Below are 15,602 nucleotides of genomic sequence, written 5' to 3'. Positions count from 1 at the left end.
GTTGGACTTTGCTGACGCAGTTTCCACAACAGAACCCATATCGTCGGGTTAGGCCCATGGGCGACGAAAAATACCCCTTAGCGGACGATTTTGAGACGTTGTCTATCAGAACTTTTCTTGTAGTGTTTGCTTCTGTCCTCTCTTGGAACTTGATCCATACGCTGGTCAACTTGTAGATGATATCTTTTGAACCGACGAAATTCGCTTTCGTATCGCTTTGTGACCGCACAGCTGCGGTGATTGTGCCGACCATACCGCCGGATTCCACCTGATAACCTTGACGGTAGACTCCATGTCGTTGAACGTGCGATTGAAGGAGATGATCTGTCATCTCGACGTTTGTTGATGATGTAGTATCTCGTCCGGATGACAAAATCCAGTCATCGCCAATTCCCCACGGTCGGCGCCAATTGACGAGGGATCACCTCGGCAATGCCTACGGATTGTAGACTTGGGTTTCGGGAGAGAGCGAAGATGGAGATTCCGGGAGCAAGATTGGGGAACACGATATACCCAGCTTCGGGTCCCCTTGGTGGAGGATCCCTACGTGCTGCTAGCAATCCACTATATGAGTATCTTTACAGGGTGCCGCCGTAGCGGGTCAATGTTTTCTATCTGTTGGCCTCTTTCTACCGGGTACCCTGGCTGGCTTTATATATGTAACCAGCCTAGGGTTTTAGAAGAGTCCAAGTCGACTACTTCTTCGGGTTGCCTTGTTGGGCCTTCTCCATATTGGGCTGAGCCAAGCCACGTATACTAATAATGGGTACCCGAAGGGTATACCCATGTTAGCTGGCTTATATTGACCCGAGAGAGCGGGCGAAAATTCGGAAAACGAGGGATAGCAAAGTTGACACCAACACTGTTACTAAAAATCAATTGGCGCCATCGGCGGCCTCCCTCGAGGAGGACCGCCGGGCCCAATGAGTCTTATGGGATGGAACTGTCGCGGCGTGGGTCAGCCGGCGACAGTTCGCGAGCTAGACTTCTTGTTGCAGTCATACAGGCCCTGTCTAGTGTTCTTGTGTGAAACTAGGCAAAGTGAAGAGCGTGTTAAAAATCTTCGATTCCGTCTAGGTATGAGCGGATGTTATACTGTGAAAGGGGACTGAAAAGGAGGAGGGTTGGTTCTTTATTGGCAAGAGGGAATTACAGTTGACCTCCTCTCTTTTAGCAAGAGACATATTGATGTTCATATAAGTGGGGGACCGTATGATGGTATGTGGAGGTGCACCATTGTTTACGGGGAGCCGAAGACGAGTGATCGTCATCATATGTGGACCTTAATACAGCAGCTGAAGCCAAAATCCTCGGAGCCTTGGCTTATGTTTGGTAACTTCAATGAAGCTATGTGGCAGGAGGAACACTTCTCGTTGTCAAGAAGGCCAGAAAGATTGATGGCAAATTTCAGAGAAGCCCTGTCTTTTTACGATCTCCATGATATTGGTTCTTGGTCTCTCCCTGCACCTTTGATAATAAACAAAAGGGTGACCGTAATGTTCGTGTCCGTCTTGATAGAGCGGTGGCCACGCCTTCTTGGTCGACCTTTTTTCTGCAGTTTCGCCTCCGACACTTGTCATCGTCGCGATCAGATCACTGCCCGCTGTTACTGGAGGCAGAGAAGGTCATTGGATGCCGATCGGGCTCCTTCATTCGCCACTATGAGATCACGTGGGAGCATGAGCCTTCTCTCCCTGCCGCTGTGGAAGAGGCATGGTCACGGCGCGTCCCGTGCAATGATTTGGGTTCAGTCGACGACACACTCCACGACATGATGAACAGTCTTTATGCCTGGAAGAATACCCACTTTAAATCGGTTCCAAAGGAGATGCAATGGAGGCGAGACAGATTAAATGAACTCCAACAGAAATCTGATTTGGCAAGTCTAGAGGAAAAACAAGTGTTGTTAAGGGAGATGGATGAGTTTTTATACCGTGAAGAAATACTCTGGATGCAGCGATCTCGAGTGGTCTGGCTGCGAGAGGGAGACCGTAACACAAAGTTTTTTCACAAGAAGGCATCTTGGCGCCATAGAAAGAACAAAGTGAGAAAGCTAAGGCGAAGTGATGGTACCTGGACTATGGATCCGGGTGACATGGAGAATATGTCTAGAGAATTTTTTGAGGGGCTGTTCACAAGGGATGAGAATTTAGACCCTGCTATCATTACCAATTTGCTTCATGAACATGTTGATGAGGCCATGAATGAGAAGTTATGTGCTCCGTTTACAGAAAAGGAGATTGGTGATGCTCTTTTCCAAATCGGGCCTCTAAAGGCTCCGGGACCAGATGGCTTCCCGACGAGGTTTATGCAAAGAAACTGGGACATTATGCGCCACGATGTGACACGAGCAGTGCAGCGTTTCTTTGAGGATGGTATTATGCCCAAGGGGGTAAATGACACGACTATTGTTCTAATTCCAAAGAAGAGTGACCCGGAATCGCTAAAGGACTTTAGGCCAATCAGCCTCTGTAATGTGATCTATAAGGTGGTGTCTAAGTGCATGGTTAACAGACTACGCCCTATTTTGCAGGACATCATCTCTACTACCCAGAGTGCGTTTATCCCAGGGAGGTTAATTACTGATAATGCACTGGTTGCTTTTGAGTGTCTGCATTCAATTCAATCAGGATCTGCTGCAAGATTGAAATTTTGTGCGTACAAGTTGGATATGGCTAAGGCTTATGACCGTGTTGATTTGAGATTCTTGGAAGGAGTTCTTGCGAAATTGGGCTTTCATCACAAATGGGTTCAGTGGGTTATGGCTTGTGTTACCACTGTTCGCTACTCGGTTCGCTTTAATGGGCAGTTATTGGACTCTTTTACTCCATCACGTGGGCTTCGCCAAGGTGATCCCTTGTCACCATATTTGTTTCTCTTTGTTGCTGATGGCCTCTCTTGTCTGATTAGGAGGAAATTGAGGAAGGAGCGTTAATGACTTGGTTATATGCAGAAGAGCGCCTGGCATCTCACACCTTCTCTTTCCTGATGACCGCCTTATGTTTTTTGAGGGGTCGGCGGAGCAGGCTATGCTGGTGAAAGATGTGCTTGATGATTATGAGAGATGCAGACAATTGGTTAGTCTTGGAAAGTGCTCCATTCTTTTTGGTCTGAAATGTTCTGCGGAAGCGCAAGCTAGTATAAAAGAAATTTTGAAGAGAAGTATTTGGGACTCCCTATCCCGGAGGGGCGCCTAAAGAAGGTTAAGTTTCAGCCGTTAAAAGAGCGGTTTAAGAAAAGGCGATGTATTGGGCTGAGAAATATATGTCGTCTGCTGCCAAGGGGACCTTGATTAAGTCGGTCCTTCAATCACTTTCCACCTATGCTATGGGTATATTTAAATTTCTGGCTAGTTTGTTAGAAGAGCTCACAAAAATTGTCCGGGACTTTTGGTGGGACGATGAGGAGAATAGAAGAAGAATGCACTGGATGGCTTGGGACATATTGGCGCGTACAAAATATCAAGGGGGTGTTGGATTTAGAGACTTAAAAGTGTTCAATCAAGCCCTCCTGGCACGTCAAGCATGGAGACTGATACAATTTCCTGTTAGCCTGTGTGCGCGGCTTCCGAAGGCTCGTTACTACCCTTCGGGCAACCAGAATTCCTCTACTACTTGGCAAGGTATTATTTATGGTTTGGAGTTGCTCAAGAAAGGTGTTGTTTGGAGAATTGGCAATGGCTCCAGTGTACGTATAGTTAGAGATAACTGGCTACCACGGGTTGATGATCCAAAAGTAGCTGTGAAGAGGCGCACTAATAGGAGGCGGTGGGTCTCTGAATTGATCAACCCATCCACGCGTTCGTGGGACGAGCGGCTGATTCGGGAGATCTGCTATGCCCATGACGCTGACGTGATATTATCTATCAAGCTACCGATGATGCCGTACGATGATTTTGTGGCCTGGCTACCCGATAAGAACGACATGTTTACGGTTAGTTCAGCTTATCGGCTAGGTTTGGAGCCTGCCCTTACTGCTATGAGCCCGGGACAATCAAGCTCTAATCCTAATGGCGACAGAAGAATTTGGGACCTGGTGTGGAAAGCAAAAGTACCTCTGAAACTGAAAGTCTTTGCGTGGAAGGCTGCTACAGAAACCTTAGCTGTCAAAGTGGTGCGTATGCGGTGTTGAGAGTGTGCATCATGCCCTGGTTACATGTACTCCTGCTCGTGCACTGAGAGAGGGCATGCGGGTGCATTGGGATTTACCGACGGAAGAGGTGTTCAGCTTATCTGGGAAGGAATGGATTCTTAATCTCCTACTTCAGTCTCGGGCATCGCAGAGAGATCAAGTCATCTTCCTTCTTTGGCGTGTTTAGCATCATCGGAATAATTTGATACATGGGGATGGGAAGACGTCTATTGCAGCATCGATTCCCTACCTCCAAAATTATGTTGAGTCCTTTAGAGACTGCACTGGTCCAGCCTCGGATCCGAAAGGAAAAACCCCTCTGCTTACATCGCATGCGCCCAAAACCCCAGGCCCATCTCGGTGGTCTCCACCGCTGGCGGGATAACTCAAGGTGAATGTCGACGCAGGTTGGAATGAAGGGGCAAAATCAGCTGGCATGGGAGTAGTAATCCGAGATACACACGGACAGGTGGTTCAATCTTCATGGTACCATATCCTGAGCTGCTCTAGCGCTGAAGAGCCAGAGCCTGTCTGGAGGGCCTAAAAACTATTCAGCTCCTGTACTGGGACAGGGCAGTGTTAGAAAGTGACTGCCTGCGCGTGGTGCAAGCTCTGACAAGCGATGATCGGAACTTATCACATTGCTGGAGCACTATTCTTAATGCCAAAGGGATGCTGCGGGCCTTTGATCATATTTCAGTTAGCAAGATAGATCGAGAGAGTAATGGAGTTGCTCATAGTTTAGCGCACCTAGGGAAAGGTGGTTTTAGAGGTACTCTTTCTGGATCTGTCCCAACGAGTGTGTTGACGGCTCTCCAAAACGATTGTAAGAACACTTTGTAATTTTGCCGCAGTAGGTTTTTACGCACTCTTTTCCTTACCAGGGTATCTAAGGGGACTGGAAGGTTTTTTATGAGGCGGCCTGTTTGCTATATGTGATTCTTACTTTAAAAAAAAAGCAGCCAGCGAGACCACATGATCATTGTAGCATGAGAACCAAAGAAAAATAAGCCGAGTTTGGCCAACTAAAAAAGAACTGCTCTTCTTGGAGGGGAGAGGTCAGCATTGCAGCAACCTTAATTTGTCCACTCACAACAATGGCCTGGCTGAATTTCCATGAATGAAGTGTTGTCTCGAGTTTCTAGTAGTTGCTTGTGTTGTCTGGCGGATGCCGTCTCTCTCTCCCCCCTCTTTCCCTTCCAGGCGTTTCTAGAATACGGATACTCCGCCGCCGGTAGTTTCTCCGCCACCGGCAGCTCTCCAGCCCACCCATCCGCCCTGCCGCCATCCCCAATCCCGAGTCGCCTAAACACCTCAAGTCACCAGCCCACCATCCGCCTCCGCCTCCACCCGCCCTGCCGCCATTCCCAATCCCGAGTCGTCTAAACAACTCAGGTCACCAGCCCACCCATCCGCCTCCGCCTCCGCCTCCACCCGCCCTGCCGCCATCCCCAATCCCGAGCCGCCGTTAGAGTGTCCTGATTACTCCCCTCAATCATTCCATTTACCTCATCTAAATCCCCCCAAATTTTTGTCTTTCTTCCAACAAATTCTACATTCCTTTACAACCCCACGTGGCTGTCACCTGTATCAATGAAGATTCTAAGCTTGAATTGCCGGGGTTGTGGCAAGTCAGGGGCGATTCCAGAGCTCCGCAGTCTGATGGAGAACCACCGTCCAGACCTCGTTTTCCTGATGGAGACGAAATTGAGCAAGGAAAAATGTGAGCGTATGCAATGGATGTTGGGTTTTCCCCATGGACTTTGTGTAAAGTCTGAAGGGCGAAGTGGTGGCATTGCATTGTGGTGGAAAAGAGAAATTTCTGTCAGCCTGAAATCTCTTGCCGAAGCTCACATAGATGTGTTCATATCCCCAGATGAGTCAGGATGGAAAGAGTTCAGACTAACTGGTTTCTACGGTGAACCACGTCGTGATCTCCGTCCTCAAAGCTGGTACTTGTTGAAGTACTTGAAGCGTCAGTTTAAAATACCCTGGATATGTGTTGGAGATTTCAATGAGGTGTTGTCAAATTCTGAATATTTTGGTTCCAGAGAGAGGGCGGAGTGGCAGATGGATGGATTCAGGGAAGTAGTGAATTACTGTAACTTCATTGATCTCGGGTACACTGGTTTGCCTTATACATGGGATAACAAGCAGAATGGCAGCAGAAATGTTAAAGTTCGCCTTGATCGTGCATTGGCCAATGCAGATTTTATAAATATTTTTGAGGGCACCTGGGTGCAGCATGTCCAGACCACAACCTCCGACCATTGTGCGCTAATTATTGAAATAAAGAAAGGCTTGCACAATCAAGTTACTAGGACAACTTCGAAGCTTTTCAGATACGAGAACATGTGGCAATCTCATCAGGAGTACAACCAGATTATCAGAAAGGCTTGGTATGATAACAGAAAGGGTGATAATTTAAGCGCAGTCGCTACAACCTTACGAGGGGTTCAGAAAGAACTGCAACATTGGAGCTATTACACCTTCGGTTCCGTCCGCAGGAAGGTAAAAGAATTGCGCCAACAGCTAGAAGATATCCGGTCCTCGTCACTCTACAATGGGCCCATCGAACAGGGAGCGGCAACTAATATGTGAGCTGAACACCATTTTGGGCCGCGAGGAAACAATGATGAGACAACGATCGAGAGTGCAATGGCTGCGAGAGGGGGATAGAAACACAAGTTTCTTTCACAATAAAGCGAAGGAACGCGGACGCCAGAATCGCATCGGACCAATGACAAACCAAGATGGCTCCATCACATCTGACCAGTCTGAATTAAAAGAAATGGCTGTGAGTTTCTTTAGTGATCTATTCCAGGCACAAGAAGGGCTACAACCATCTCTTATCACACGTTTTGTACAAAGGAAGGTGACAGACGAAATGAATTCTATCTTGGATGCACCATTTTCAGAGGAGGAAATAACAAAAGCTTTATTCAGTATGAAGCCAAACAAAAGTCCTGGTGTTGATGGGTTCACGGCTGTTTTTTCCAAAAGCATTGGGATTTGCTCAAACATGATGTCGTGTCAGCCGTACTAGGTTTCTTGAATGGGGGAAGGATGCCACATGATATCAACAAGACACTTATTGTTCTAATCCCGAAAGTTAAGCACCCACAATTTTTTCTCGCAGTACCGTCCTATATCTTTATGCAATGTTTTGTATAAAATGTGTTCAAAGGTTTTGGCTAACCGATTAAAACTTATACTTCAGGACATAATTGGGGAAGAACAGAGCGCCTTTGTCCCGGGAAGACTTATTTCCGATAATGTTTTGACAGCATATGAATGCATCCATTATCTAAAGAGAAAGAAAGGAAAATTGGGTGCGTGTGCTATAAAAATTGATATGGCCAAAGCTTATGATCGAGTTGAATGGCAATATCTGGAAAGTATGATGATCCCATTGGGTTTTAGTGAGGCATGGACACAACGAATTATGGAATGTGTCCGCACAGTGTCTTTCTCTATCCGTGTAAATGGTGAATTCTCAAATTTCTTCAGACCATCTAGAGGAATTCGACAAGGTGACCCTATTTCACCTTATCTTTTCTTATTATGTGCTGATGGTTTCTCCTCTTTACTTAATAATTTAGGACCAAGACATTTGGCAAGAGGAATTAGGGTGGGAGTTCATGCTCCTTGGGTATCACACCTCCTTTTTGCTGATGATTGCATTCTATTTTCGGAGGCAACCAAAAAAGGTGCAGATCGAATTCAGAAAGCCATTGAGGATTATAACAGAGCTTCTGGCCAGCTCGTCAACAAGCAGAAATCTTCAGTTTTCTTTAGTCTTAATACCAATGAGGAAGTGAAGATGGAAGTGCTGAATAGTCTGGGCATTGAAAATGAGGCGTTAGGTGCTAAATATTTAGGCCTCCCTACGGCTGTTGGAAGGTCGACAAAGGAAGCTTTTGAGTACATACCAGAGCGAGTGCATGCATTAGTATCTGGATGGTGCGAGAAGAATCTGAATGCGGCAGGAAGGGACGTCTTTTTGAAGTTGGTGGTGCAGGCAATACCAACTTACTCTATGAGCTGTTTTAAGCTCAGTCCGGCGATTTGTAAAAAGATCACCTCATCAATGTCAAACTACTATTGGGGTGGATGTCCAGAGAAGAGGAAAATGCACTGGTTAAACTGGCCAGATATGACACGCTCCAAGTTGCAAGGAGGAATGGGGTTCCGTGACTTGCCTACTTTCAATTTGGCACTTCTCGCAAAACAGGGCTGGCGACTGTTGATGAAACCAGACTCGTTATATGCTAGAGTGATGAAGGGGAAGTATTTTCCACATTGTGACTTCATGCAAGCAAAGAAAGGAAAACACTCCTCGCATACATGGCGTGCTATCCTCAGTGGGCGTTATGCGCTGGAACGTGGTATGATCAAACGAGTCGGGACTGGAAAGGATATTAAAATATGGGAGGACAATTGGATCCCCTCAAACAGATCACTTAGACCCTTATGGAAACCACCGAACACCCAGCTAACATGGGTGGCCGATTTGATAAATGCAGCTGAAGGAACTTGGAATGAAAGCCTGGTACGTGACACTTTTATACCTCCAGATGCAAATGCAATTCTCTCCATCCCTCTTGGTGGAATTGAAAGTGATACTCTAGCCTGGGTTTTTGAGAAGCATGGTATGTACACAGTGCGGTCGGCCTACCATCTTTTTTCAAATGCTGCTATGGAAAGACGCCACAATGGTCCGACTTCCTCTGCAGGTCATGACCTTCCTATGTGGAAACAATGCTGGCAACTGAATACATTGCCGAAAATTAAACACTTTTGGTGGCGAGTTCTTCATGGCTACATACCTACCATGGAGATTTTGAAGAGGCGCCACATAGAGGAATCTGGGACATGTGTTTTTTGTGGGCATCCAGATGAATCCATTTTCCATGCAATCATATCTTGCCCATGTGTCATTGGAACATGGAAGGCGATCAAGGATGCCACAGGTGTTAGATTGCCCCATCTGCACCCAAATACGTGGGCATCTGACATTATAAATGGGCGAGTTTGCTCCCGCTATGATGCTGAAGTTATCACAACTGCAGCATATAGCATATGGACGAGTAGAAACAAGCAGAAACGAGGGGAACAATACTTCAGTACCCGCCGGTCAGCGCTTTGGATCGCAGAAGTTATCCAGGAGGTTTGCTCAGCTATCAGACCATCAAACCATGACACCGTAAATAATGCTATTCGTTGGCAACCTCCTCCTAATGCATGGGTTAAAATCAATGTTGATGGCAGTTTTAATCCTTCATCTACAACTGGTTCTACCGGATGTATAGCTCGCGATCATGATGGTCGTTTTCTAGCGGCTCGAAGCCGTTGGTACAATTATGCACAGAATGCTCTGATAACAGAGGCTTTGGCTTGCCGTGATGGGATTGAGCTTGCGAAGTCCCTTGGAGTCCAACAGGTTATTATCGAAACGGACTGTCAGAACATAGTGAATCACTGGAACAATCGTCGAAACGAGCGATCAGAAATTATGGGAATCCTCCATCAAGTTCAAACGCATGCCTCGCAGATGGCTGGTTGTAGCTTACGGTTTACTAGACGAGAAACAAACTATGCGGCACACTTGTGTGCGAAGCAAGCTAGCTGTGAAAATACTAATATCTCATGGGTAGGGATGACACCTCCTTTCCTTGTAAGTTGTATCGAACATGATTCTAACTTGCTTGGAAATATATAAATGAAGCCCTAAGCTTTTCTCAAAAAAAAAAAAAAAGAATTTCCATGAATGACATTCACAATGCATGATTTTTATCTGACAACTTAGAGGTCGTTAAAGCATGACAGAGTAAGCAAAATAATCATTGAACGCAAAACTTCCCATTGGGGTTCAGAATCTACGAAGTATTGCTAGTTTTGAAATAGTGACCAGGATAAAACTATGGCATCATATAATGAGAATGGAGGATTAGACTGTCCAAGTGACAGAAGTCCCAGTGGCTATGTTATGATGTTGTGTACTTGCTCTATAGTTGGGATTCTGTTCCAAGTCTTCAGTGTATATCATACAGGCTCATATAGAGAAAAAACAACGTAAACACGATGAACTTATTCATTCCGTATACCATTGTCTTGCCTCTGCCAAAAAAGGAAACTTCTCTCTATTTCATCGTTTTCACAGAGTTGTTACAACTTACAAGGTCCTTGATCATCAAAACTTGGATATTGTGATCGTTCATATCATCGATGGAACAGAAGTAGCCAACGAGACGAGACGATGTTACAGCATGAGAACTGAAGGAAAATAAGCGCAGTTCGGCCAAACCGAAGAAAACTTGCTCTTTCTGGAGAGGAGAGATCTGTATTGCAGCAACCTTAGCTTGTTCACAACAATGGCGTGACCGAGTGTTTATATATGGTATTCATGTTGCGTGATTTCTTTTGACAACCTGGAAGTCGTTAGAGCATGATAGAGTAAGCAAGATAATCATTGCACACAAACATCACCGGTGGGATTCAAACTCTATTTCTGGAAGACAGAGGGGGAAAAATTATGGCAGGTACAACCCTTATTCCTCCTGTTTAAGTTTGATGAATAGTCTGTAAATCCTTTATTTAATACTCTCTCGATCACTTTTAGTTAACCGTTCTAAATTCGAGTTAATTAAAAGGGATCGGAGGGAGTATATTCAGTTGACAGTGAAAAAAAGCACAATTGTACGATAATGATTTAGAAACAAATCTAATCGCTATTGATTTAGTAGACTATTTGTAGCAGCTCCATTGGATACTTTCCGGCCAAATGAGTCATAGGTGCTATCTATAGAAAAAACCAACTTTAGGGGTAACCTCCTGCCTTAACGGAAACATTCTCTCGTAACAAGAAAAATTAAGAATAGTCTCCATCCAGGAATTCCCAACAGACACTATCGTCATAACACAAAAAATCATCAATATATCAACAAGTTCAAGAATGCCACAAGTTCTCGCGTACCTTGTTACTACATAGCATTTGAACGCCTATAAATACGTAGCGCATGCAGTGCCGAGACTCACACACTCACTGGCATCGGTAAGCAAGCACTAAGCACACAGTGAAGCCACAGAAGAAAGGGTTCTTTGCAATGGATCGTCGTGCTAGCTTTGCTGCCCCGAGCATCCGCGTCAGGATTCCTGACCAGCTGCCGACGCTGTTCGAGCCGCAGAACACCACGCCGCACGTGCGCACCCACTCCGACGCCGGCGAAGAAGTGCCGTCTCCGGAACGCTGCCTCAGCGTGCTGGCCCTCCAGCTCGCCGTCCTGGAGAAAGCCGCGAGCCGTCTCGGCACGCTGGCCTTCGTCTGGGCCACGGTCGTCCTCCTTGCCGGGTTCGCCATCACGCTGGGCCGGACCGACTTCTGGTGCATCACGGGCCTCCTCCTAATCGAGGGCACCCGCATCCTGGGCCGCAGCCACGAGCTGGAGTGGCAGCACCAGGCCACTTGGCGCCGCCACCGGCCCGTGTCCTGCGCTATTGTGCGCGCCTTCTCCTGGATGCAGCTCGTCTCCGCCTCGGCGTGCGTCTCTCTCTCCCTCATCCGCCTCCTCCACCAGCACTATGGCGGCAGTGAGGAGGCCCGCACCAATCGGAGCGCCGCGCTGAACATCTTCTACGGCCTAGCGCTCGCTGAGGCACTCCTGTTCCTCGTCGAGAAGGCGCTGTGGCAGTGGAAGATGGGCCACCGACGCCTTCTCGAGAGCGTCGCCGAGGACTGCAACCTTGCTAACGCCTGCGGCGGCGAGGTGGCCGTCCGCCGCTTCTTCTATGACTCCTACTCATGCTGCCTCAACGGTAGCATCTTCGACGGCCTTCACATGGACCTCGTCTCCTACGCCAACGACCTCGTTACAGCGGGCTCCCACGACGAGCAGAGCCTTGGCGTCGGCATCCTCGTCTCTCTCGCCGAGTCTGACCGCTTCGCCGACGCCGCGCTCCGTAAGATAGGCGTTTCCGCGCCCACCATCGAGAGGCTCATCGAGATGCTCAGCTGGAAGGACTCGACGGAGAGGGAGGTCCGGCGATCGGCAGCGGTAGTGGTGTCCATGCTCACAGAGAGGAAGCACATCGCCCTCCGTATCACCGGCATCCCCGGCGCTATCGAGTCGGTCGCCTCGCTACTCTACGCTGACCTCGACGAGGTCAACATCCTCGGCCTCTCCATCCTCAACAAGCTAGCTCACGACCACGATAACTGCGACAAGATCGGCAACACGCGCGGCCTCCTCGACAAGATCATCTCCTACTCCAGTATCGACCATGGGCGCCTGGCCCCGACAACGCCGAGGGACATGAGGCTCAAGGCGGTGAAGCAGTCGCTCCGCGTGGTAAAGAGGCTGGCGGGGACGACGGGGAACACCGGGAAGCTGCTCCGGAGGGAGCTAACCGACATCGTCTTTACCGTGAGCAACGTCAGGGAGGTGCTGCAGCACCATGACAAGAAGGTCCAGGCCGAGCTGCACCAGCTGGGCATTGAGATACTGACGAGCCTTTCCATGGACAAGGAGGCGAGGGAGGTCATCGGCGAGACGGGCGGCGTGGTGAGAGTGCTTGTCTCCATGTTCTTGTCTCCAGTGGCGACGGCAGATTTTCGACATGCAGATGCGATCCGGGTGGAGGCCGGCGAGGCGCTCGCGATGCTGGCCCTGGAGAGCAAGAACAACTGTGGCGCGATCATAATGGCTCTTGGCGGAGGGGTCGGGAGGCTCGTTGCCGCGCTGAACGACCCTGTTGTCATCGTCGGTGCCGCCAGGATCCTGCACAACCTATGCTCCTATGCTGGCGACGAGTGGCAGATCAAGCTGAAAGGAGTCACGGCCGGCGCCACCAAGGTGTTGAGGACAATCATGGTGGAGAAGGAGAAGGTCCTCAACATCTTCCTCGGGCTTGCGGCGCAGATGGTCCAGTTTATGGAGCCAAGGGAGCTCAAAGCAAGCCTCGCCACGGCGAGCGTGGTGGACACGGTCCTGGCGGGGACGCTGGTGCAGGTGCTGCGTCAGTACAGCCGCCCGTCCATGGACGTGCCTCCAATCCGCCGGTACACCATCGAGCTCGCCGTCGCCATGATGCGGTCGGACGCTCGCTACGTGGCCCTGTTCTTCGAGCTCGGGATGGAGGGCGAGCTGAGACGCGTCGCTGGAACCACATCGCAGCTCGAGTGCTTCAATGTCTTCTCCGGAAGCGTAGGGCTCAGTCGACACACCATCAATGTTTGCTCGCTCGTCACGTCGGCGTTGGAGTTGATGAAGAAGAACTGATCGAATCGGTAACTAGGTACCTCCTACGGAATTAATCTATCCTATGTGTGTAAACTCGTGTATTTCCTGTGCCTATTGTGATTTGTAATGTTAATCTAATCGTGTATGCATGTTGGTGTGGTATGTATTTCATCATGTATCAATATTGTATCACTTAATCGGTTTCCTTATATCTCTACTAATAAGTTAAGAATCGGTGGTGTTAGTGGTGGTGGCTTCCCTATATCTAAGACTTTAAATATGAGAGGATGGACGTCAGACAAAAACAGATCGATCCAAGCTTGAGATCGAGATCGAGCCGCTAGCGATGAGATGCAGCGCGGTCATGCCGGAAACTCCAGCACGGCGAGGACGACGTACGGGCAGTGCCCAAGATCACCAGCGACACCGCCATCTTGCCGATGGCTCAGCTGTTGACCAGATACATCTTTCCTCTCTCGGCGGCTTACCGGCACAAGCTGCTCCCGGCGTCGGTGCTGAGCGGCTAGAGAAACGGACCACTCATCTTCACCGTTCTAGCGCAGGATGACATCGAATGATCGGAGGCTACACGTGCGCGCGGGAGGATGACCGTTGGGGGTCTGTCGGGCGACGGGGGAGGCGATCTCGCCTCCGTCGATATCGCCACCCAAACTCTGCCGACGCCGACGCCGACGACATCAGTCCTCGCGCCGACGCCGACGAGGGCACCATCGACGGTTCAGGTTTGCTCGCCGGGGTCTACCGGGAGCCATTTCTGGGTGTTACAGGCGGACGAAGAGGAGGATTCTGATCTGGAGGATGGGGATGAAAAAGTTGGGGGTGGTGGTGTTTCGCCTACAGGAGGTGGAGACAGATCGGCGTATTATCTTTGCCGCACTCCGGTGCCGGTACGGGATGCGGATCTCGTCGAGGCCACGTCTGAGCTGGATCGGCGTCAGTTGAAACGGCTTAGGCGAAGGGATGAGCAGCGCAGGGCGGCTCGATCGGCGCTCTTCTTCTCCACCCGCGAAGGTATGAACTCGTCACCCTTGATGCCTTTGGGCAAACAGATGAAATCGGACGTTGCCAAATGTCCGGTGCTTGAGCCTTCTGTGTTTGTAGACGAATGTTTGGATGGTTGGACAGTAGTTCGTCGGCGACGTTGGTCGCCGGCGTTCAACAACAACCTCCGAGATCCGAAGATGATGGTTAATTCAAATGCACGTGTTGCGGGCCAAGCTGGGTTGCGGGCTTTGGTCAACAACACGTTATTTTCTGCTGGCCCAAATCAACTTCATCAAGGAAAGTCTGTCAATCAGTCGAGAGATCAGCGGGGTCCCAGGCTTGCCAAAGTCGGAAACAACACCGCTGGGTTCGCGTTTCGGAGATTTTTAGGTCTAGCCTGGAAAAGGTGCGAGGCGGCGGCTCCGTTGGTCCAACGACACCAGGTCGACGCTGTGATGAATGGGGATGGTGGCCGGGGTGGTTTCAACCCGGGCCGAGGTGCTTTCAATCATGGGCGAGGAGGTTTCGGAGGTGGCCGCGGGGACTTTGGTACTGGCGGTGGTCGCGGAGACTTCGCCAATGGTGGTGGCCGTGGTGGTTACGGCAATGGTGCTGGCCGGGGTGGTGGACACAATGGCTATGGCGCTGCTAGGGGTGGATATGGCGCCGACCGTGGCGGCTATGGTAACCCTCGTGGCGGCTTTGCACATCGCGGACGCCACCAAGGCCCTGGTCGTGGAAACGCTGGTTATGGTACCGGCCGGGGTTATCAACAGAATAGCTTTTCTGGTTTTGGCGGAAATAGGACCTTTGTCCAAGGGGAGTCGAGTGCTTCAGCAGGGTCTGATCTCAATGGAAATTGGGGTAATGCTAGTGGTGCAAATCAGAGGGGAGGGAATTTTATTAACAACAATTCAAGCTATGGAGGAAATAATCAGAGATGGAATTCAGGCCGAGGAGGGACGTATGTGAATCGGAATAGGGGGCAGGAGTCGGAGGGTGTTATGCGAAGCGGCATTGATGCTGATCTTTTACAGCAAACAGTGCAGGCCGTGGTGGCGGCTGTTACAGCGGCTACGAAGGCAACCGAAGCACCGGTAGTTCAGGTTCCAGTGGCTACTGTGGCACATGTTCCAGGACCGGTTGCTGTTGCTGGTCAGATTGGGGAGGTACCGGCTGCGGTGCCAAATCCTACGGTTGTGCAACAAGAGGGGGTTGCTCAAGGCA

General features: G+C 49.4%; 1 protein-coding gene across 1 annotated transcript; it reads left to right on the top strand.

The window, feature by feature from the left end:
• Positions 1–5,724: 5,724 nt before the first annotated feature.
• LOC124708681 lies at positions 5,725–13,409 on the top strand. The gene is made up of 3 exons (XM_047240358.1): positions 5,725–6,642; positions 7,829–8,783; positions 11,191–13,409. Exons 1-3 carry the CDS (start codon positions 5,725–5,727, stop codon positions 13,407–13,409), a joined length of 4,092 nt encoding a protein of 1,363 aa, XP_047096314.1.
• Positions 13,410–15,602: the final 2,193 nt, after the last annotated feature.

The sequence above is a fragment of the Lolium rigidum genome, chromosome 1 (assembly GCF_022539505.1).
Source record: "Lolium rigidum isolate FL_2022 chromosome 1, APGP_CSIRO_Lrig_0.1, whole genome shotgun sequence".
Lineage (NCBI taxonomy): Eukaryota > Viridiplantae > Streptophyta > Magnoliopsida > Poales > Poaceae > Lolium > Lolium rigidum.
The sequence above is the reverse complement of the archived record's forward strand: the minus strand, read 5'-3'. Positions and strand labels throughout refer to the sequence as shown.